This window comes from Pseudopipra pipra, chromosome 8 (assembly GCF_036250125.1).
Source record: "Pseudopipra pipra isolate bDixPip1 chromosome 8, bDixPip1.hap1, whole genome shotgun sequence".
Taxonomy (NCBI): Eukaryota; Metazoa; Chordata; class Aves; order Passeriformes; family Pipridae; genus Pseudopipra; species Pseudopipra pipra.
In genome coordinates this window covers 21,338,448-21,362,462 of record NC_087556.1, presented here as the reverse complement: position 1 = coordinate 21,362,462, position 24,015 = coordinate 21,338,448, and the positions used below count along the sequence as shown (strand labels likewise).

General features: G+C 35.1%; 1 protein-coding gene across 14 annotated transcripts in view; it reads right to left on the bottom strand.

The window, feature by feature from the left end:
• Positions 1-24,015, bottom strand: part of CPEB3 (cytoplasmic polyadenylation element binding protein 3) — an 86,873-nt gene that overhangs the window by 44,884 nt on the left and 17,974 nt on the right. For 8 of the 14 annotated variants that reach the window (XM_064662957.1, XM_064662946.1, XM_064662947.1 and 5 more), the window contains exons 3-4: positions 11,318-11,477; positions 336-392 (exon numbers count right to left, since the gene is read on the bottom strand). In XM_064662957.1, coding sequence (XP_064519027.1) covers positions 336-392; positions 11,318-11,477 — 217 coding nt within the window. The remainder of the gene's footprint in view (positions 1-335; positions 393-11,317; positions 11,478-24,015) is intronic. The other 6 variants (XM_064662960.1, XM_064662948.1, XM_064662951.1 and 3 more) reach the window with 3 other exon arrangements.

Below are 24,015 nucleotides of genomic sequence, written 5' to 3'. Positions count from 1 at the left end.
ATATGTCTGGAGAGATATCAGAAAATAAAGTTACAGATTTAACACACACACACCCACAAGAGAGGAAACAAGAGAGACTGTTTGTAATATTATCTATAGCAGGCATTATCAAGCTTCCAGTGAAACACAATGTCATTATAAAGCTAATATAAAGAACCCCCAATTCTACTAATAAAATCAGAGGTGACTGATTTTCAGAACATTTTCAGAATATGCACAAACTTCTATGCAAATATTACCAGATATATTTGTCTGGCTGTGCAGCTATATACACAATAAATGTAAAAAATAATATTCAACATGACAATATAAATCACTAGACGTTAACTACTTACTATTAAGAGCCATAATATTGTCTGTTCCTGGATGATGGAAATTTATTCCCATACGCCCTGTAATGTAAGCAAAAGCTATTTTCAATGTTTTTATTTAAAAACTGAACTAAATTAATTAACATGAAAAATTTCTAAAGGTTGGGGTAGGTGAATCTTCCATCTATTGAAGACAACTTCCCAAGAATAGACATTTACAATATTTAACACCACAGTACCTTTAGTGTTATGTACTTAAAATATTGAAAATCACAAAATAAACAGTGAAATAATTCTTTTTAATAAATTCCTTTGCTTTGCACTAAGAAAGTATTATGCTTACCCTTCAAAATAAGGCCTCTAGTTCAAGCTTGCTGCAGTTATGACATTTACAGCTGGCTTCCAATAACAAGTACAGCATTACAATACTCCACTTAATGGGTAAAAATAAATCACTATTTTTCATACTACCTGTAGCACCCGAAGCTCTCAAGTTAACGGATAGTTGGAAGGAAAATTCTTACTCTGGTTTTGTATTCTTCCCTAAGAATCTTCTATCTACTATTTGAGATAAGACACTGGGTTGGAGGGAATGTTGTTCTCATGCAGTACCTTCATATGTACTTTGAGAAATATATATCTTGTCCCAAAGGAGACTTAGCCCAGAGAAATCTTTTACTGTCAAAGCAAGAAATGAGCCAACAGAAGCATTGCTGTTCAGATTAGTTTCAGATACCATTTAACTGAGCTGAAGTATTAAAAACATATCCTGAAGAAAATTTGTAACAGGACTTTCTTAATTAAATACCAGAAACAGTTTGAAAGCTGTAACTGGTATTAGTTGTCACTTGGAAAAAGATACAAAAGGATAATTATAGCCATAAAAAAGTTATTTCAATTAAGGTAAATAACTTCATGTATATAATGTCAATCCATTGCATATGCTTTTCATATCTCTATGTCTATGGTTGAGTTTGGGAGCTAAGGAAGGAGGCACTTTACATTTCTTCACTACATGAGCACTCAAATATGGGAACTCAGGACCCACTCACTATACTGAAGAACCAATATAATGGTTATCTTCCTGTACTTCTGCAAACCAAAGTTTTAACACATAAACTCTGGCAAAGCAGAACTAAAGCCAATCCTCTCCAGCATTTTTAGTTCCTACTGATAGTTAAAGCCTCCTTATTTGCAGTCACAGAGACTGCTGTGCTATAATGAATGTTCTTGCTGAACAGACGTGGCATGAAGTTTCGGTACATTTCTGAAACTAAGTCATAAGCAGTTTAAGAAAAGCAAATAAATCTTTTCTTCACATTATAGTTTTTCCTTTTTTTAGAAAAAAGTGTTGCCACAATAAGGCTATGAAGCCAACAGCACCTCGAGAAAGAAGTGGGGGCAGAAGGTAAATAGAATTTCCATTTCTACTTTCCAACTCCTTGAGCAAAGCTTCTTAAAGAGATGATCTTCATTAACTACTTCACATTTCCTAATTACAGACATAATTCTCCTATACATATTTTCACATTAATCTGGCATTGCAGAAATACTAAAGCTGCTACTATTTCAGTTAGTATAACCTTTGCTAAAATATTTCAGAAATCTTGCCAGATGGACATTAATTCCCTTTCCTCAACAGTGTATTAATGCCTGTGAGGTTACAAGTATTACTTGCAAAGAGAAAAGGTGTATATACTAATCTGTACTTTCAAATTAATACTTCGAATAGAAAAAAAAAGAAACTGATATGAAAAAAATATTCAAATTTGAATGCATGATAGTTGGATGGGCCCTTCTATCTTCCTTTGCTGAAGCTGAAATTCTGCTGTTTGACCAGCTTCAGAAATAGAATCCTATCTGTGACATCTGGGTCTGTTTTTTTCCTCCCTCCAGGCTGTCACTGGACCAGGTGCTGCTTGTGTGACATTTTGTCACCTGCCCTTGGCCTGCTATTTTTAAACAGTTCTTGTCAGCTATCTTTTAAGAGGAGCAGAAAATACAGAGCAGCACAAGCAGAAGGACATGTTCTCACACTGAGCTAAGCCACTGTGCGGGATAATTCTGTACATCTTCAGAGGTCCCTCGTACTACTCCATAGAAACAGATCAATGGAAGCCTTTCAAAACACACTTGTATTAAAAGCAATCATAAGACAATTAATTACCAATAATTATACAGCCTTTCATATTAGCTATAACATTTGAAAATCTTGTTGCTTGAAGCAAATTATTCAATTGAAAAAAGAGGCCATATGCAGATTACAAAACTGCATCATTATCTCAGAAAATTGTATTTTTTTTTTTATTTAAAGGTGCAGTATAGAAGTGTGAAATGTAATTAAGAATATGTACTTTCAAAGACATATTTAGGTTAAACAGATAAATGAGTATTGGAAAACAAACAATTTTAAGAAAAACACATGTATGTTACCTGTGTGAAGACTATACAAGCACATATTTCTAATTATAGTTTTAAAACAAAATCTCTAGATAAAAGTTTTACTTTTCAAGATTATTAGGCACATTAAGCAGAAATGCAGAGAAGACAGAGTACACAAGTTATGGATTCCAGCAGTTCACTGAAATCATAAATAGAAACCCTTCCAGTAACAACATCCCCAGTACTTGTATTCAGTGTCCATCTGCCATTTTCAGTTTGCCTATCTTGGTTTCATAACTATTTACTGAGTATATTTTCAATTACGTGCTTTTATAACATACAGTGCTGCAGTTAGGGTGCAAATTTAACCACTCTTTTACATCTTTTCAATTCCTAATTTAAAAAGAAAACAAATCCAGTTGTATACTGCTTGCTCTTTAAACATTTCAGAGAAAAAAATGAAGGTTTAATGATACATGTATAGCCCAGGCTGCACTTTTGCTTATTTTATGTCATTAAATTTCTTAAATTATCTCTCCTAATGACATTTGGAGAGACTTTCTGGCTGGACAGCCTGAGTGCTCTGCTGCATGTGCCATATCATGCTTGTCATGGCAGAGAGCCCGATTCCTTTTTAGAGCACATCAAATCTGTGCATCTTCTCTTCTGTATTTTATTAGAAATGAGATGTTAAATGGAATTGCCTTGTTCTCTGTAGAAGAGTATAATGATCTTGGATCAATTCTGATATCTTTCCAACAACTAAAGGAAGTATACCCTTTCCACACATGAATCTCTTTATTAAATCTTTCACAAATAAACAATGTTTTTAATTGTCTACATAATTTCAAGTTACATGATCAGTTTTGAGACATAATGTTGCTCCAGAAATAACAAACCGAGGTATCAGACACAGTTTTACCACTATTTCATTTTCTTTTTTATTCATTCTCTCTTCCTAAGTCCTTTATGGCTTTTTGAACTTGTGAAACCCTAATCAGCTCCCGGACATGCACTTTGCTTACTCGGTGAAGGATTTTTAAGATTACAGTTACTTTTCTCATAATTTTCATATTACAATCAACATCCCAAGAAACCGTGTTCTTTGGTTATATATTGACTAAAACTTCTCACACTATTATACCTCATGGCTTTCACCAAGACTGACCACTCCCACCAATTCAGCAATTGGTATTTGGCATAAGATTTGCAAAAAAACAGGAAAACTGGCCTGCTTTTGACCTGTCCTGAACTTTCTGGGAATGAGAACTTCCTCTCACGTAGTTCTTAAGACCACTGTTGATATCAATTACAAGTTAGGATTACATAATTCAGTGGCAAGGTCAAATGAAACTGGCAACAGGACTAGTTCTGCTATATTTCCTTAGTAATAATCCCTCCTTTGTCATTCTTATATTCTCTAGCAAATTATTTCCAACAAAAGGCACTAAAAACTAGCTATAATTACTTGGATGGATAGGTAGCAGGTGGGTAGAGCAAAGTTTAGACACAGAAGAGTTGAAAAATCAAAGCAACACCAGTGCATTATCTCAAACATCTGAAAGAAGATTATCCTTTTGACTCACATGTATTCAGTCAGGAGTCCAGTTTATGGCACAACCTCCACACACACTCACACACAGCCCCACCAGCTCAACCATGAGTCTCTACTCTGTGACTCACAAATGGCCACAAAGCAAGAGGCATGTGTGTGAACATAAAAGAATCGTCATTATTTCTGCCTGAGTAGACCTCAGAACATTCTCTCACCTTTTCCCCCAAAATTACAGACACTTGAAACCGATGCTCAACATACCAACTAACTCAACATACATGCCCAAGGCAATTTCAAAACTAAGAATGTTGTGAGCAAGGGTCTCCATAAAGAATTATAAAAAATAAAGGAAATTTGTTGGGATTATTTCCCTCACCCTTTTTTATCTGCCATTTGTTCGCACCCATAATTTAAACACCTACACTTACAGATCTTTAAAAAAAATTAAAATACTGAACAGAACAAAAGTAGTATTGTTTGCCAGAAGGGGAATATGAAGAACTATTACTGTATTCACATGTATATATTTTTACTGTGCAAAAACATATTGTGGCAATGTGAAGAGAAGTGTATAACTATCAGCTATGAATATCAGTAATAAAGCTTGCTGATACTAACGTCTTCCTATCACTGACTAAGCATATATATGCCATCAGTAGGGAAAGCAACCTATGAAATAAAACAACATACACAATACAATGAAATGCAGTCTTTATAAGTTAATTACACTGCTCCAATAAAACACAAGGGGGTCTTGCATATATCTAAGTAGTATAAACATTTTCAGCTTAAAAAAAGCTATATTTTCAAAATATTATTACTTTAAAAGCAAGACTAGATGAACATAAAGATATATTTGGCTTTACTTCTAAGCAGTAGATAAGAATATGTACACATATACCCATTCTACATGAAGTTCTAGAACTGTATTCAAAAGAGCAATATTGGTATTTTTATTGGTGAGTTTGGGGGGAATAAAGTAAAACAATACAAAAGCAGACTTTTCCATTAGCAACCTATGCTAAAACACACAAAACCCTCAGAATAGCAGAGAAGTGGAAAAGAAAAAAAGAAAAAGTTGCTTTAGGTCTTTGTGAGGCCAGCCTTCAACAGCACAATGAAAAAACAGAAATAAACAGAAGAAAAATTTGATATCCATATCATCACTTCTTGATCTAAACAAAGTAAACAAAAAACCCCACCACTCCTGCCCAAAACAGATTCAGCAGGTTAAAGACAAGAAAATGCTGGATGCCAGCAGCAAATTAAGAAGTATGATCATACTACAGGATCATTGGACAAAGCACTTTTTTAAGGAATATGAACCATTTAATGATCATATTCTGTACTGAAAAAATATTACAGAGGATTTTCTTAAATAAGCAGAGTTTTAAATGGCAACAGGGGCTGTGTCCTCTAAAAGGATTAGCTTGAGTGGCCTAATTTTAAATACAAATAGATGTGCAAACACATCTATCTGGTCAATCTGTTTTTCATGAACATTTACAGAAAGGGGTCTGATGAGCACTGAGATTTTGGGAAATGCAGGTACACTGCACTTTTTTCTAATGAAAGTGTTGCCAAGAAGCTCTAACTGGGTAGCACCATTTCTAGGACTGAGATGACAACATTTGTTCTATTTGCATGACCTTTGTGTTCAGCTGCTGACTGCAAACACAAATATGATCCATTCACCTTCACTTTTCTCAGGTCATGTGGCAAACTTACTGCTTTGCTTACAAAAAGCTTAGGAACACTTACAGCTGAACAAAATCAGGTGGCATGTACTGAAGTTAATGAAAATCAAAGTGGAAACCTAAAGGTCCATTCTATATTTATTACAACACTGTCTAAGTTGCATATGATCTTCAAACATTTGGCTGCCAAAAACCATAAATAACATAGTTAATTTAAATGTGAACAGAAAATCTTAAATTTTTCTTAGTTTTCATACGACCTGATACAGTCTTTACAACAGCTAAAAAGCAGTAACCCAGTAACTTCAGTTTTCTATTATGCAAATATATGGGTGTCATTAAGCACTGAAAACCAAGGTAAAAAGTTTCCTCACAGATGCTATTTCTGCCTCTGAACTGTTGCACATTTGTATTCAACATCTCAAGCTCTACTGAAATATTATGACATAATCAACACATACTTTATGTATCTTTCTACAGTATGGTATCAATTAAAATTATTTTAATAAAGCCTACTCTTGAAGTTCTCCTGGTCCATATGTTGTCTCCAAATACTCATCCTTGAAGATGTACCACACTGATACTTCAAAAAAAATTCAGAATTTTCATTAGCTGGGGATTTACAAATTACAAAGTTTGTTTCCACTCTGATTTAGAATAAAACCCAACTATTACTGTTATCTAGTGTAACAATAAATTTAAAATAAATATTTTGAAGGGATATGATTTCTCTCCTCAATATTATACTTTGATTCAGTTTCATGACCTGTCAGTAGCACATGTGCACAGCATATGATCTAACACAGCTGAAATATTTTATTTAATTATTTAAAAATAGAACAAAGGCAGCTGCTAGTTACTACTGATCAAAATATTTTTTTAGATCAGAATGCCTCTGTTTGTGTTGTAATGCAATAGTTTGACACGGATAAACATATTGCAACAGTGACATATTACACCATAGACAGAAGACACTTTGATGTAGGAAAGAAATGTTCTAGTCAGTAATAAGTAGCATCTACTTAGCTGTTCTGATAATTCAGTTTTGCCCTACAGTCTCAGGTCAAATCAGTATGTAAATAAAAAAGGCTATAAAATACTGCAAGTATATTCTTTCCTCATTAAAACAAAACTGTCCTTCATATTTCTGCAGCGTATAATATATTTTATTTGCAACTCAGAAAATAAGTAGGACCACTCAGGAAAAACATCTCAGGAGATATTGAACATTTCTGTCACATAGGCCTTGTTATGACTGACACAGGGAACAACCAGATATCCTAGGTCATATACAGTAATTCATCATTAATTAGAAACAGCTTAACAGTTCCTTTCCTGAATTTTCTTCCTTTCTTTTTTCCACCTTTTTGAAAGAAGAAAAGTATTTGAGAGTATTGACTGAAAGAGAAGAAAAACGTTGAAGCTGGTCTTGATGGTAGAGAAAGCAGGGAGGGAAGTCTGACTAACTGTTTGGGGACAAAAGAAAATGAGACTTCCTTTTCCATTAGTTTACATTCCTTAAATCTCAAAGCATGAAAATGACAAATTATTTGTAAAGTTAAACAGTTCCCAGACTATGAGGACAGAAATACAGGAACCTACAGCAGAGTTCCCCTATCTGGCAGGAAAAGCGGAGAAAAAGAAATCAGTTTTAGAAATAAAACAAGAGCTGATGCTGAGCACCTTCTCCCAAGACTGGGCTTAAGATAAAATGCAACACTGATGGACATGCTGGTAATTTACTAAAGTCCAGAAACCTCAGAGCCAGATATCAAATCTCTCTTACAGCAAAAAACACAAAAAAAGAACCGAGTGACCCTGGCTCTCCTGGCTGGAGAGCACCAAGCCAGCCTGCCCATCAGACTGGGTTAGCACTCACTCAATGTAAGTAATTCAATATTGCAAGAGTGAGGATCAGTTTGTTTCTGCTGCACTAACAATCTATCAGACTTTCTCTGTTCCACATTTGAAAGCAACACCCTCCCAAAAAAGTCACTTAATCACATGTCCCCTCAAGGCCAAGTGGATCATGTTTTAAAAAAAGTGACCTGCCTTGGTGATCTTGAAATAAACTCTATTTCCATGGCCAGCAGGACAAAGTCTGACTATACCTCAGATTCAGAGAAGGGTATGAAGCTTCAACTACTATAAACAAGAGGATAGACTCCTCCTTTCTCACCCCAAGCTTCTCCCCTACCTCCTCTGAGCATGAGGAACACAGACCCCAAAATGAAAAGAAAAATATCCCAGAACCATTTCAACTTGGTCTTCACATCAGAATCTTTTATGGCTAATCCTCCTACTCACATTCTAATCTAGAACTCTTGTCCTACATCCAAGAGAATCATTTTTTTGTTTCAAGTATCTGCTGGGATGTGAGGGGGCACATAGGCCAAGAGGGGCTATGTTCCAAGCAAAGTTTCAAACTTAGATAAACCACACGCAATACTTTACTAGTGAATATATAGAGAGACAATACTTCTAAAAATAAGTATTTGATGAAGACTGTTGGCAGCAGCAGGTTGAAATGATCCTGAAATAGCTCCACTGGCTTTGTAACATGCGTTGGAAGCCCTAAGACATGAATCAAATCTTTCTGTATTTTCAGAATCAGAGGATTTGGTACTCATTTTTTCACCCCTTCCATTTAAAAATTTGGATAGTAAAGGTATGGCAAACTGACCTGTAAGTGCTGCTAGCTACAATTGTTTGAAAAAAAAAGGCTCATTTACCAAAAGCTGAACAACTAAAAAAAGTCATTTGAAAGCCATCTCATCATTTTTCTTTATTTATTTTAAATCAGGATTTTTGCAGCTGTTTTACTTTCTACCTAGAGAAGAAATACCTGCAGAAGACTAAGAGAGGAAAGTCACAGATGCAAGAAGAAGGAAAGATTTAAAGGGAAAAACACTCTGTTTACTATGAAAGACAGAGGTGGAAAAATGAAGAGGAACTAGGTCTGAGATTTGGTTAAGTCAATAAGATTCCAGAAAAAGTGGCTGAAATTTTGCACAAGAGGCATTCACACAGGAATGTCTATAAGGAACTGAAAAAAATCAAGCTGAAGGACATAACCAATATATTCAAAAAGCTTCAAGATGAAAATAAATGAAAATGTGAGAATGACTTAAGAAACAAGCAAAAGCAAGCATAATTGATAACTTTCTCAAGGTCATAACAGACTAAAATGTCCTGCTACGTTAAGGGGGAGAGCCAGAGAAGAGTGGGATAAATAAGAAAAAAATCAAGTGAGTTTAGGAGACAACATTAAGCGAAATGCAAGGAAGGTACAGAGAAGGACAACAGCTCTAAACCTTCTGCATCTTTGGTAGAGAAAAAGCAAGAAGTTGGATGTACAGGAGAAGAGTCAAGACCAATTTTCACAGAAAAAGCAACAGCGAAAATGCAACAAGAAAATGACTTGAGGAATGGATCAACGTTTGCAGAAAAACAGTTTTTATGAAAAGGATTCAGCTAAAACAGTAACATATATTCATTTAACACAGAGGAAGGAGACACTTCCTGCAAGGGAAAATGAAACAGCCACTCCTATGAATATTGCCAGTCATGCTGCATAGTGTGAAAGCAGGAATAGAGAGGAAAGTGCACACTAGGTCAGGCCAAGGCTGAAGACTACCAAAGTAAGCCCTTCCTGGAGGAGGAAAAAAGAAAAGCAAGACAGGGAATTAACTATATCATTAGGAAAGCAAACAAACAAACAAAAAAGCAGCTGTGCAGAGACACAGAGAGATAACTAATATCTCCAACAGTTACTGAACTGGAAGTGAGGTAATTAACACGGCAGGAAGGCCAAAGCAGCTGAGCAGCAGTGAATGAGAAAATTAAATAGTTAGAAAAAGCACATTTGTTAAGAGAAAATGTAAAGCTACTGGTCCCACTGGCAAATGGAAAAGTTCAACTTAAGCTTTACAATTAATATCCAATAAAACTTCTGATACCATCTTTCTCATTTTTTCCACACAGATTCACATGGAAATTCAGTCTTTTAAAAACAAGTCTCCATTTGTATCTTTATATAAATACTGACTAAAAAAAAAAAAATTGGAGTTTTTAGTTAGATTATCATATTTACTGTAATAAGATACAATAAATATTTAGCTCTATTAACTAGCAATTTGGATTTTATTTTATATTTTAATGCCAGCCACATATAACACATATCCAGCAAAAATCTCAATTTTGTTGAGCTTGTTTTTTCAAGTTCCAGTTTAACCCTTATTCTGGAAGTCTATGATCAAAATAGACATGAGACAGTACTTGTCATTTTAGACAGATGAATAACGATTAACGACACTCGAAGGCTACAGCACAGCAAATTTCAACATAACAGTGGAAAGCACAGGATAGAAGAGAGTACAGAAGCCAGTTCAGTATGGCTGTACAAAAACTCTGTACCCAGAAAGATGGCAAAAGAGGCACACGACCTTAGACCTAGAAAAAATATTTTCCACGTGTAATACGGGAGGGGAGTAAATGAGGCCACTGTGACATCAAAAAGCATGTATACAAGCATTAGCATAGGAAGTGCTATACACAACTGACTTTCTTCTCTGTGTCCTGATTTCTTAGTGTTTAGGAACAATTTCTTGTTCAATACTTCCCTGGTACATGGCTTACTACTGTCTTCAAAGTCACCAAGAATGCACGTCAGCAAGAACGTGTACCTATTTTTAAACATAACTAAGGAAAGATTAAGACAGAGGAATGTGCAGGTTGATCAGGAATATTTATTCAATGAAATGGTGCCACACCTTTCACTAATCATTACCAGCTAAGTATTAGAAATGGTTTCATCTCCAATGCTACACCTGGTAGAACAAAGACACTTTAACAGCATAAACAGTCAAAACTTTTCAGCACTTAATAACATCTAATATCTTTTGGCTCCCCCTAACAATTTGAAATCCAAATTAAGATAAATTTTTTTAAAAGAAACCTGAACAACTGTAGAGAGTAATCCTGATACAGTGGTTGTTTTAGAACCCTGTATAATAGATGATAATCCATACAAGTGTAGGATAAACTTTGAACAAGATGTTGAACATAACAATTGGACCCCAGTCGCACTACACATCTTTTGAAGTGACTGCAGCAAGAGACCCAGTTGTGCAATTTGCTGATACACAAGCCCATGTTTCAGATATGCCAGTTAGATATTATGATTGTACACTTACAATAAAAGTATACATATTTCACCTTATCTTCCTAAAGTAAAGAAGATTATATTTAGATGGGAAAATAGAAGTTTTACATAACTGAAAACTCATTCATTAGCAAAAAGTTTAGAGCAATACTGAAAAGCTGATTTTTGTTTAACACCAAGCAAGCATGGACATATGAATATTCCTAACCTGTAAAATGATTCCTCCACATTATATCAGCGAAACTCATTGGTGGGCCACTGGGAGGGTAGTGTTTACCTTTCAGAGGCTCATGATCAGTCCTTATCATATCCATTAAGGAATTTTCCAAAGAGTGCAAGTTAAAAGTGTCATAGGGCCTATTCCGGTCCTAGAAGAAAAAAAAAACGAAAGAATAAGTGTTATTGAAAAAATAATTTTCTAACACAGGCTCATTTCTTGTTATATAAACTCCAGCATCCAATTCAAATTTCTTCTTGATAGAACTTTTCATAATTAAAAAAAAAAAGATAAAGATAAGCCTAGAGTTGTTAAAATCATATCCTTCATTTTGCAGCTGCTGCTTTCCTCAGTATTCCCCTCAGCTATGCAGAGAGGCTTTTAACATTTCTAAAAATATGCATACAAACAATAGCTAATTCTAAATATTACCATTTAAATAAGGACTTAGAAATAAACCAATATCAACGTTTACATTGGAGAAGTGAAATTGTTTCAGAGATTTTTAGTTTACAGCTTCATCACCTGCCTTCTGTCTATGCTACCTTAATATCAGAGCAAAAGCAATGCTCAAGATGCCAGCAGGCATATTTGCTCCAGAAAGTACCAAGCAACTCTTCAAATGTCTAACATTAATCTCACAGGTTTAAGGAAAATACTCTAGGTGCAAGAAAAAAAAACAACAGGCAAGCTAGAATATGCAACACTTCCACAGTAGTGCTCTCAAAAACCAAGCAAGGGCTTTACTGTTTGCATCTCACAGTTTTAATTTGCTGTAGTTCTGCTACTGTTTTATAAGTGAAAGGGGAAAAGAAAAAACCAGAATCAATCTTTAGCAGGTCTACTGGAACAACCAGTTTCAAAGTTCAGGAACAATCCCACGGAGGAAACAACCTACCAATGTCCATGTACCTAGCGTACTGTACACAACACGACACAACAGAATGGCCATTGTAATCAGTCTCTTTCTAAAAAAACATTATTTTTCTTATTCTCATCACTACCATCTAAAAAAAAAACCAACGGTGTTTCTTTACTACGTTATGCTACAATTAATAAGGAGTGGTATAATATTCTACTGTGCAAACTGAAATCTTCACTATAATATGCCCCCATAATTCCTTGAATAATGTTTTTCACATGCTGCTTACTAGAAGATATTCTTGCTTGAAAGAATAAAATTTAAAATCCTCAGAGAAGAAGCAGAAATATGCATAGAAAAGGTAATAAAAGTTTTGTCTTAAGTATTATTTCTCTTGAACCCTCTTGTTCTTAGGTTGTCTTTAAATAAAACAAAGGGAGAGAATGAGGTATAAATTAAGCTTGCTTGTTGTCAAAAATCTCATGTTCCCACAGTGGCCTACTCTAAACTAAAGATCCAACTTCCTTTCTCCAACATGCCAATGTTGTATTTTCTGTAAGTGGAATAGCATGGTTTTCTTCACATATTGATTTCATCCATTGAGCATTTTTTGGCAGTCGAACATGATGTTCAAATAATAATACCTGATTTCTGTTAGAAGCTATACTAAGCTCTAAAGTTCAAATGAGCTCACTGATTTCAGGTTTCATTGCTGATGATTTTCAGGTCTTCTACAGCTGCTTAAAACGTCAACATTTGTATACTGTATTTAAAAAAGTACTTGTTCACCTATCCAAGTGGATAAATACACTGGAATATAAAATAAAATATATGCCTAGGAAATCTTAAGTAGATCCTGGGGAAAAAATAACCACAAACCAAACAAAAACTCCAAAACAGGTTTTTTTGAGTTTTTTGTTTGGTTTTTTTTTCCAAAAAAGAAAACTTAATTTCTGTTAAAACAACCCAATTCTTAGTAATATATAGTAGGAAAGAAGAGTTTGTTTTATTTCATATTCACTTTCTTAACAGAAATGCAAGGTTATATTAAAAAGAAAAAGCATAACTTGGATGTAAAAAAATTCCACTCTTGTGATATATTAGTAAATTTATTAAGTAGAATCTGTATCATTCTCTCAAAGCAAGAATTTTTGTGCCTTTTTCTATTTGCTTTTTTAAAATACATGTACTGTGTATACATAAGGAGGTCAGATGTTTCAACACCCAACTATGACATCTTTTTAAAGAGAAAATATGAAAGCAAACATTCATCTTATATCCTAAGTAGGGGTAGGGAAGTATTTTTCAGTCAGATCAGTCCCCTGATCGGGCTTACTACACAGCTGTAGCAGAGCTGAGCTGGCAAAACCAACACTGGAGAGCAAAAGGGCAGCACTGCTGCTTTTGCCACAGTAATAATTTATTCCAGCTTTAAGCATTCCTGAGATTATAGTCTTAGAGGACAGAAGGTGTGAGTTCAGAAGAGGACACAGCCCACAAACTGAATTTAATTGTCCTTTATTAACATATGAATGTTATATTTTAACTATGGTACTACAGCAGCAAATCCCTGGGAGGCCCCACTTTGTTCTAAAACTTCCCAAGGAGCTGTGCACATGGACACATATGAAAAAAGTGAGAAAAAATCATAGCATCAAGACAAGGCTAGGCAGGGCAGGTTTGTCAGAATGTCCCCTTTTAGGGGCATACAAACCTGCAATATATTTTCTAGATGAAATTAGAGCTACATTGGATGGAGGAAGATCAATTTAATCAAAACCCTTTGCCTAGGAAATTATAACACTTCCCATTATAGTACTTGAGCGAGATAAATCTAGTAAAGGAAATTTTAGACACAACAGATTTTATGAGTATGTTGTGGCACGAACATAAGTATAATGCATGCTGACTACAGATTTTGTAGTGTGGGCGATAAAACAAACAAGTCAGGGCTAACATTCTAGCTCCTGAATAAAAGGGCTACTACCATTTTTCTTAGTAGCTTTCATTTCAGTAGTAACTCATTTGTACTCAGCAGATTTGAAGATTGTTTCCTAAATTCAGCAATTTCTCCCAAGAAAATTGGTGCTTCTGTACACACACACACACACACACACACACACACACACACACACGATTATGTTTCCTCATTTCTCAGCATGAACAGGTTCTCCTGGTTTTGTGAATTGATACTGTTCCATCTCCCGGATTTGGCTTTTGCATTGTTTCCACAGGCCACAAACCTACTGCCAAACAATCTGAACAACAAAAACAATTCATAAAGGTCCTTAAAAGCGCATGAGAACTTTGCAAGGAAGTTCTGGGACTAGGATTGTGAATGAAAATCGAAATATATATAAAATACACAATGACAAAGCATAGTAAATAACTCGAAGTTTGAAAAATCAGCAAGTCTGAAAAATCTCCTGGGATATCTTCCTAGAGAATACAAAGCTCCTAAGACCTACTTAGATAAACTACATTATGGTAAAAGAGAAATCTCCAGCTACAAGGCACTGCCTTTGGGTACACAATAATCATTAAGTCAGTGGAAGATTAAGTCCAGGCTGCCCGTGTTGGATTGTACTTTTGCTGTGTACAGACAGCTACTTGTTAGCTACTAGTGGATACAGCAGCATATTTTGGTTCTTACAATAGTCCAATCTTGAAAGAAAGAAAAAGTTCAGTAACAACAGCTCTTAGAGAAGAAATGGTTCCCAAAACTTTAAATTCCAGCCCTTGGCTGTAATCTCTACATTCGTCCATGACACAGACTTCCTCAAAGTGTACATGTTAAGCATAGCGAAAAATGTCACAAAACACAGTGTCTATAATATGTTAACTAAAAAAACTGAACCCAGAGATTAACTGCCAAAAATAACTGCAGAGTCAAGACACTAAAATGAGAAAATACAACAATATGCATTTTACCTGAACTTTATACTTTTGTGCATATGTATTATGCTAGTCTCTATTTATTCAACCATAATAATTATTCAGAGGTCTCCAGTCTCCATCCAATACACATAATGAACCAACTCCAGAAATGAATCAAAACATTGCTTTGAAGAGGTCTGTTTATCTCCAGGACAGATGCTTGTGTTGCTTATTCCAGGAGATGGCTGAGTTTTAATCAGTGCATCAGCAAATTCCAAGAGCGGAAAAGACATTCTGAAAGTTATCTTAATTATGAAACAAAGATTACTCAGTAGTACCTGAAGTATGTAATTGACAAGTATGTGTAACATTTGAAATAAAAAGAACTTTTTCCCATTTGTTGTACCCTGTAATGTAGTAGGCTTTCAGACTCACAGCACGGGCATGTAAGGGCAGGGCATACCCAGCACTACCTCAGTTCCCTCCCAATAGATACACAAACCATGTCTTTACTGGTGAGAGAGAAAGATAAAGAATGAGGAAAAAAAATATTATGGATGACAATGCCAAGACCAAGTCTACAGTTACAGCCATTACAAGTGCTAAGTGGATCTTAATACAGCCTGATTTCCTCACTAAGTCCTTCAGCTTGAACAGGTAGGCCTGTGAACTGAAAAAGGAAATTACTGACATATCCCATGGCAGAGACATGAACAACATGCACCCTGTTCCAAAAACTGAAGCTGTACCATTTTCTTCTGTCTCTGCAGAGGATTATGGCAGCAGAGGCACTTGACCCTTAATTACTGAAGTACAGTTAAAAGGCAAAAAGTTTTATCCTGAGAATGCATGTCAGCAATCTAACACATGTTGCCTGAGCCTGGCTATCATCCATACTCAAAATGCTTAACCATGTAACATGCCTCAGGTATCTGGACCTTTCCAAGATACATTTTCCTGTGTCTACATATTTCAGTTCATCTGTTAACTGACTTCCTATTAAGCTTCCAAGCTTCCTATATTCTCAACAGTATTTCAGTTTCAGTAATTTATTTCAGTGTTCTACATTTTCATGCTGCCCTAGATTTTTAAGCTTTCTGCACCACTATGTGGCACAATGCAACCCAACTCTGCTGAGCAATAAGATGGCTTCCACTTACTGAAATATTAAGCGTTCCCAGAATACCAAAACTCCAGTTAGGGTCACAGAAGTCTCAGCACTTTTGCTTACTAGATTCTTTCTAGACATAACACGTGGTATTTTGATCAGAAGAACGAGATGAGATCCTAGGGAACAGCTAAACAACTTTGCTATCAATGCAAACTTCTTCACTGTGGTCATTGCTGTGTTTCATTCTGTGCCTGGATTTGGTTGCACAGGATTGCTAAGCACTGCCAACTAAAGCTGAAGCCAATGGAAGCACAGCTTTGAATAAATACAGGGTAAAATGCCAGCACTGTTTTAAACTGGGCTCACTCACTCTGTTCTAGCACCTGCAGCAGGGGTTATTACTAAGAACACCAGGAAAACAAGTTTGTCTCACTCCAGTATCCCAATCCAATGCAGCAAAAACAACTGCAAAAAACTATTATGAAAGTTTGGCTTGGGACATGCTCAATATGTCATGATGGTGCACATGAATGATCACATACAGCATGCTCTAAACGCTCACTGAGCAGTCTTTAGCTCCTAGCAGCTTCTGCTGTGATGCAATCCCACTTGCATTCTCAATAAAGTCTTAAAAAAAAGAAATCAAAATATAGAAATCTGAAGAATATGGTCACGCGCTGAAGTAAAATGATCACTTTGCAAAAGAATAAAAAAACTGTAAATAGCAAGTGCTACTTCCTTTGCAGCTTGGTGCTGGAATGCTGCCAAGAACAACATGACTGACAACACAGATGCACAGAGAACTAGAAAAAACAGAAATTTCAGTAATTTTTTTCCGTATATTGGATTTAATAAAAATATGAAATAAACCAAAACAAATAAGACAATATAAAATGTAGGTAGGATGGAAGAATAGGATAAATTTGTCTATGCCCATAGACACAGACATGCTATGCACAGCATGGCTACTAGTACTAATTCTTAATGGCATTTTATTTTAATTCCACTCTCTTTTTTGATCTTTCCAGTGAATTCTGGATAGTATTAAACTAAGCTGGATTTATTGTGTTCCCTTACTGACCAAAAAGGGGAATGTTTTCTTATGTTATTGCTGCTCTTGGAATGTCCACAGAAGACACACATCAACTTTTCATACGTTTTTCTTATTACCAACTGTAGCACATTTTAGTTTCATAGGTTTTGGAAGTTCACTGGACAAAAGGTGAATTTTTTTAGGCTTGTTTAAAAAGCTTCTAAGAAAACTAAGGAAGTTTAATACAAACATAAAGCAATATCTAACTGTATATAGATTATGAAAACATTTCCACATAATTTGAAAAATAACATTTCAAAACTCTAGTTAACAATATTTAGTCACCTTGTCTGTGTCATATAAACGTTTATAGTTAACATGCAAGAACTCAAATTCAATCCAAAAGCCTTGAAAACTTGACCTATTCAAGCAATTTTTCCACAAAGAAAGGTAAAGTTGTATTACCCCTTATAAATTGAGTTCTAAAATGTTACAAGGAAACTAAAATCTTTCAGTGAAATGTTTGCAATTTTTTATTTTTTATTCAGATTAACTAGAAAGCAGAAATAGAGATTCAACCAACATTATACAGAATTACAAAAACCAATATAAATTATATTATTCAGTTTAAATGTTCTTTTACTTTGCAGTTGAGATCCCCTTTTTGTACACACTTAATACTTGCTTAAAATATATATTAAAAAACTCAGTCTTTATAGCCATAAGACTTGGCATCATAATCACTTAAACAGTATATCCTGCCAAGTTACTGAATATTCAGTATTCGCTTGCAAAGTGCAGGGAAGAAAGTAATTGATACTACCCTACATTTTCCTAAATGAAGGTGGTAACTACAGAACAGACTGAGGGAAATGCACTAACTGTTCCCCTGGTTTAGGCAATTCATGTTTTGGAGTTGCAAGGAACAAACCATAATATGTCCTACTGGATACAAACTAAACATGCATATATACATATATATATATATATATATATATATATATATAAAAATTTCTTTCATTACACGCTTACTAAGCAACTAAGCAACTTACTAAGCAACTAAGCAACTGTGTTCTTTGAAGCACTCTTATTTATTCTTCCAATACAGATTTTTATAATATGCCAAGCATACTACTTATATGATCACTACTGTTATTTCTCCACCTCAGATTCAACAACAGTAAAGCACCTACTCCAGTGCTCACATCACCCAACGTAATGCTCCAATGGGGAACACCATTTTTCATGAGGGAACAGAAATATAATAATTTTGCCATGAAAACAATTAAACAATGTGCTTTAAAACCCCAAACAAATAAAAAACCCCACAACAACAAAAAAATCGGGAGAATCTACAAAACATCTATTATTCTTACACTCATTACACTACTGCAGGGAATGGTCTGCAGACAGTACAACTGACTGAGCGCTCACTGACAGGATTTATGTTTAGTCATATTTTGTTCAATGTGATGCTTTAGATAAAAATCTGCTCATCAGTCCTGCTGCTGAATGCATCTCAAAAAGCTGATGTATCCACTTTCTATTATAGTTACTAATTCCAGTAACAAATGGTTCTAACACTTGTAAAATATAGGATTAGAGCAGTTACACCCAAGATGACCATCAATTCACAAAAACAAGCAAGTGGAAAAAAAAATTTGTCAGCAGTAGAATTTACAAGGCCATTCATTATACCCTTGAGCTATTAAAATGACATAATTTAACTGGTTCATTGGCCTGCTGTGCAAGAGTTCAGCACTGATAAGTCACCTTTGGGTTTCTACCACTCTGTTCAGTAGAATGTGCCCCATAGCCTCTGCCCCATAGCAAGGAAAAAATAACATTGACCTAAGAACTCCTTGCCAGATAAATCGACACATGTTAAGTGCAAACCTCAGATCACAAGATGAAAACAAAGATGCCAAGGAGAAAGAAGTACAGGAAGTGCTACAGTGTGAAAGGATCTGAATGGTCACACTTGGCAGCCTCGGCCACATAATGTAAAAGACAGTAGACATTGTATAAGGAAGCTATTGCCTCAGAAAGATTTACAGTCTGTCTTATGGTATGAGAGCATAATGAGACAAAATGGGAGATAGAAAAGAATACAAGTAATCACTGTCAAACAGATTTCTGAGCACCACTGTCCAGTAGCCTCATTGATTATGGTCACCACAGCAAAGGAGACTCAAGGATTTCTCTGAAAGAGAAACAGTGGTTTTATCTACAGTTACTGATCATCAGTGACAAAGGATATATTGGTAAGGTTAAAAAAAAAAATGTTTAAGCCTGATGACAAATAAAATATTGTCTCTCACCCAAACGCATTACGCTTCTAAGAAAAATGTGACTAAAATCTCACTGGCACATTTCAAGTCAGTCTTCTGTTCCATTTCCATTGTGCTTAGAAAATACTGCCTCCTGAACAAAAATCTTGTAGGTGTCAGAAATCCAGACAGCAATTTCAACAAAACAGAGGTAACACACTTCATCTTTTCACACAGGACAAGATCATCCTACAGGTTTGGAGAACTACCCTTAGAGAAGACAGTCATTTTCCATCTCAATGCAAATATAGGCCTTCGCTTCTAAAAGAAAATCAATAAAATTTTAAGAATAGTGGGGACAGTTGTTCAGTAAGGGCTGAGAGGGAACTACAGTCATCTACCAATATTTATGCACAGGCCTAAACCAGGCCAGAAATCCTCACAATGTTCCAGTTCCCGGAAAAGACAAGGAGATGACCTTTCCAGCATGATGCCACTTTGCATTCAGCAGGATTTAAAGAAAACGTTTAATCTATTAGTTGCAATATACTTTTAATTACTAAAATTACTCATGTGAGTTTATCCAAGTCCTAACTTTATATTATTAGAGCATGATCAATATGCATGACAAATTGTGGCATGCAAAAATCCATTCAGTCACTTTCTTCTTGAGAAGAGTCAGGCAGCAAATGTTCTTCATCCTGGGACTTCATCAAGGACATAATCTATGACAGAATCTCAAACTGTCTCAGCCACCTTCTCGTAAGGGAAACAGAACTACGAGCTCTCTCAAGCTGTACACCTATTTCTAAATATGAGTTGAGGACTCCTGTGTAGCTACTGAGATATAAGGCAAACCTTTTCCTAAAGGATCATTATACTAGAAATTTTAATTTAACAATATTTGCTATTATGTACTTGATCATCTGCAAAATTATCAAAGGTTGCATATATACAACTGAACAGGTAGGAAACAGCAGACAGCAGCAATCCAAAGACCACTCATAGCATCAAGCCCCACTCAGAGGAAGGAAAAGCAGAAGTGGAACAAAAAAAATCCCAGTCCAAAATAACGTTTTCATTAGAAGCAACTTTTCAAATAAATAATACACAAGCAATTTCATTTCAGATTAAATTTTGTAAACAAAAGAATTTTTTCAGTTTCAAGTACTGAATCATCACACATATGAAAAAAAATCCGTTTAATAACAAATTCAAAATTAATGTATTAAATATATTACTTCATATGATAAATATATTAAAATAGTAACTGAATCACACTATGTATACTTGTATCTTTGATTGCCTAAGGAGCATAAAGGCATCCAGGACATAAGGAAAAGAATAACTGTATCATGTACAAGGGGCCTGAATACTTATGTTACACTTCTTCAAAATAACAAGAATTGATACTTCTTCCTCTTAGATGAGAAGAAACCATGAGCAGTTTTGTGTTGTCAGGTGTTATGCATTCAAATTACTGCTGCTGTACATTTAGATTTAATTAAAATAATTCAGAAATCACTTACAAGACATACAAGTATGCAATTAACCAAAAGGAAACCTTCTTTATGCAGAAATTGAAAAGGACATTCATAGGAGCAAGAAAAATGCTTTCCTTTTACATTATAAGGGCTAAACTGATTAGCACATGGCAAATTTAGTAAAGATTGCTCCAGACAGGAAAAATGTCTTGAGATAAAAGCCTGCCTGATTTGCAACCGAATTCTCCTTTTTTGTACAAGGTAATAAAGACTGACAGGTGCCCTAAGAAATGTTGCTGGGAGGAAAGAACCAGGATGCTCAGCCACTTACATACATTCAGGGAAACTGTAAGAAGGTCAGCATGAATACCTTGGAAAACAAATTTCCAGAAAAAAGTCAAGCAAGATTGATAAAAAAATTAAAACACATCAGAAGTCAGGAGTAAATAATGAAGCCTCCCTCACATTCACAAGGGAAAATCAGGTAAACAAGGGGAAACAGAAAATACAGGTAAATAGTAAGAGACAAAGCAATATCATCTATCCAATTCAATAATAGATGAGGTGCATGGGAACACCCTAAACAAAAGGAGCCAGAGTCAGTAAAGCACAGTTAGTGGAACCACTAAAGCCAGTCCAAGTAAGGATGTCAGTACTGTATACACCTGACCAGCAAAATAAAAATTAAAGAACTGCAATAACTGAAGCAGAATAGTTTTTAAGACTAAAACTCATGGATTTCTTAAGAAATACAATGCAGAAATAATATAGCATTATACGTTACTGAAGCAGTACCCTGGAAATATGATCTCCGGTTCTTGAAAGACTATAATATGGTTGATCTAACAAGGATTTCAGCACAGCGTTTCATATGATGCTACAGGCAAAGTAACCATGTAAACAAGAAAAAAAAAGGTAATTAGTGCAATTGAGGTAAGGAAAAAAATGGCAAAATGGGAAAGAACTGCTAGAGCTAAACAGAATCTGCTAAAGAAAAGTGAATAATAGAGTTTCTTAAGGGCAAATCATGAGACCAGTTTCATCACTACTGTTGGTTAATAAAGTAGAAACACAATAATAATAATTACAAGATAACATCAACACAGAGGAGATCAGCTCATCATGCAGAAAGAACTGAAGAACTGCAGCAAAGCAGGCTGATATTTAATAGCACTAACCTACAAGGTCATGACCTCAAGAACTCAATTTTCTCTATAAACTGGGACCTCATCAACCAGAAAGAATAACATGGAAAGGAAAAATACCAGCGTTTATTAGTTAATTTCTGCACAGTTATAAACCACAAATATAAGTATTAAGTGTGAAAGGGTAAACAAAATTGCAGGTTGTGTGAAAACTATACATCTAGTACAGTTATCTTTTGCATCTATGCACACATACCTTCATTAAAAAAGCTGGTTTTACTGTATTTGTTCTTTTAAATTAATTCCCCTTTCTCTGTATGTCCACTAGAGCCAAGGACTGAGTTATATTTTGAAACATTCACCAGTTCAAGTTTATATTCAAACAAGACTACTATGCAAGTGAAATAGCAAGAAAACTTTCCAGTTTCTCTAGAAAGTGAAGCCTTCCAAAAAAACTGTAAAACGTACTACAATCCATTTTCAAGTAGTTTTAAATGGCACACACAACAGTTACTTTTCCCTTGCCTGACAAGAAAAAATTGTTATAGAAGTAGTCTACTATTTCTACTTTATGAAGCCATGTCAGAAGAGTGTGTTCCTCTTTAGAAAAGGGAGGTAAGACTGTCTGCAGAAACTTGCATCACTTATAAAACCTGCTGACAACTATGGGTGATTTTTTTACTGAGATGTAACAAGAACAGCTTCACTTATTAGCAGCCAAAGTAGCAGGAGCCACCAACCTGAGGACCTTTACCACTAAATGTTGAACCCAGTCCAAACTACAAGATTTTATTTGCAGAAATTCTCATCCACAGAAAGTGAACAAGTGTAGTGTCATCTTGGATTGCCATATTTGAAAATGCCAGAGTTTCCCTTTCATTCTATATTATAAAAATCCTACTTTTCCTTGTTCCTGACTTTTGTTTCCTCCACTCTCTTGTTCTGCCTTACTCTTCCTGCTGCACAGTCAGCAGCTACTTTGGCCATTGTGATTTTAAGAAAAGCCCTTTCAGTTACTGTGAGAGGTTTCACTGTTTTCAATTTCTTTTTTTTCAATTGTCACAGGAAGAAACAATATGATCCTGGAAAGAATACATGAACAAGAGAATTATTTAGTGAGATGAAATAATTAGGTCAGACTGTTATGGGCATCATGACTTAAAACTAAAAGGTAGCTTTATAAGTAATTTAAAGAAAATTTCAAACTTACAAAATGTGCTATAAACATTTTACACACGTGGTTATTACAATCTTGATGCTTACAAAGCACATCAATAGATGATATTAGATTTGGTTATAAGCCATCTGTTAACATGCTGGACCCTAACAATCAGTTAATACATTAATCACTTAATTAACCCTTTACAAATGTACTATTACTGTAAAGGCCATGTAGTAAATGGGAGTAACACCAGCTACCTACATGTTGATTCATTAATGCTTTTAACGTATCTCTTTCATGAAGCAAAATACTTCAAGCAGAATGAAGCAGCAACTTCCAACAAGGAATTACGAATTTTCATTTAATCCAAAACAATATTTAACCATTAAAGTGTTTTAAAACAAAACTATTTTTTGCAATTCCCTAATAAGCCTTATTTGCAAAAAAGAGCCTTTACTACTCTGAGAATAAAACTAAGAGAGCTTTGGTGGGTGATTTTGTTTTGTAGAGTCATTCTTACAGACAGAAGACATTTATTCAAAAACACAATACACTACAGATAACATATATATCTATGTATATATGCCTATATATGACTTTCAAAAGTTGCCTGAGAGTTCTCATTAAAGGTCAGCTTTAACTTGCCTACAGTGTTGCCAAAAATAACTTCCTAGGATGACACTTTTTAAGATGAGCACCTTTGCAATAATTCTTCCATGTAGGAAAGATGAATTTCACTGGAACA